This window comes from Phytophthora parasitica (assembly GCF_000247585.1).
Source record: "Phytophthora parasitica INRA-310 unplaced genomic scaffold supercont2.396, whole genome shotgun sequence".
NCBI classification, from domain to species: domain Eukaryota; phylum Oomycota; class Peronosporomycetes; order Peronosporales; family Peronosporaceae; genus Phytophthora; species Phytophthora nicotianae.
Window position 1 is genome coordinate 1 of NW_008649382.1, and position 1,156 is coordinate 1,156.

The 1,156-nt window shown below is 49.6% G+C and overlaps 1 protein-coding gene across 1 annotated transcript; it reads right to left on the bottom strand.

Moving 5' to 3' along the window:
• Positions 1 to 15: 15 nt before the first annotated feature.
• On the bottom strand, positions 16 to 1,057 carry PPTG_20179 (hypothetical protein; the record flags this gene model as incomplete). Its single annotated transcript, XM_008918955.1, has 1 exon — positions 16 to 1,057. A coding segment is annotated over exon 1 (990 nt), but the record flags the coding sequence as incomplete, so codon positions are not given.
• Between the last annotated feature and the right edge of the window lie 99 nt (positions 1,058 to 1,156).

Below are 1,156 nucleotides of genomic sequence, written 5' to 3' on the forward strand. Positions count from 1 at the left end.
AACTCGGAAGCATACATGAGTTTACGGACGAGACTGGCGTATTTGCGCTCGAGCTGCTCGAGCTCTGAGAGCGTGCCTACCATGCTTTTAGATCTGGGGCTGAACACAGGGACCGAATTGTTAAATGGCACCACTGGTAATGCGCTCTCCTGGCTCCAATCAGTCGCACTTGGGCCTTTATACTGCTCGGCACGCATGATCTCGACCTCCATTGTATCAAACGTGTATCTATGAAAAATGTCTGCTGCTCGAGGTAGCATGTAATATGTGGCGATCCGATCACCAGGAAGCTCAGAAGCGTGTTTATCAGTTTTCCTCAACTGAACGATCTTCTTCGCTGTATCCGCGATTTGGTTGCGAACGACATCAATATCGTGAATCATCAGCATCACTTGCACCGCGTTGGCAACCATGAGGCTGCCCGTGGTCAAGAACGAAGGCTGGTATTGCATACAGAAGTTTACGAATAGAGCGTTGACCATGTCAGCATTGAAGACAACAGTGATCGCGATTCGTTGGCCACTAGCTGAATGACAAAGGTAGTAGAACAGTCCTCTGTAGAAGGTCTTCAGTATCGGTAGAACCATCGAAAATGCTGTTCTTGCAATATCGTCGTCTATCTTCTGAAATGCATAGTAGAAGATCGGGTAGCCTATGATGACGAGCCCATGGCAAACGCAAATCAAAATGGCGTCAGCAATCTTCCACAAGAGTTTCAAGTTCTGACGCACGTGCGGATACCAAACAATGGCCAACGCGAAGAACATGAGCGACACGTACGGCACAGCCATCATGTGGATCGTGTAAGGTACGGGGAATCCTATCCACCACGCATATAGCAGTTCGACACCCGTTGACAGAATGGCAACACTTACCGCGCTGGCGACGAGCTGTAACTTGGTAAGAGATAACAGTGGCATACGCTCGCTGATCATGTGCATTTGTAGTAAACACCACATCGTATAGGAGAGGAAGAAACGTCCGAAGAAGGTTTTGTTTTGTTCCATTCCGAGCGACGGTGGACCCAGGTTGACGAACTCGGGCAGGCAAATGTAGGCCAAACACGGTAGTGGTGTGAGAACAACGACGGCAATGATCCGCCACCAGGGAGTCGAGTTGGTATAGTCATGCAGGGCGAGGACGCGATCAGGGGAAT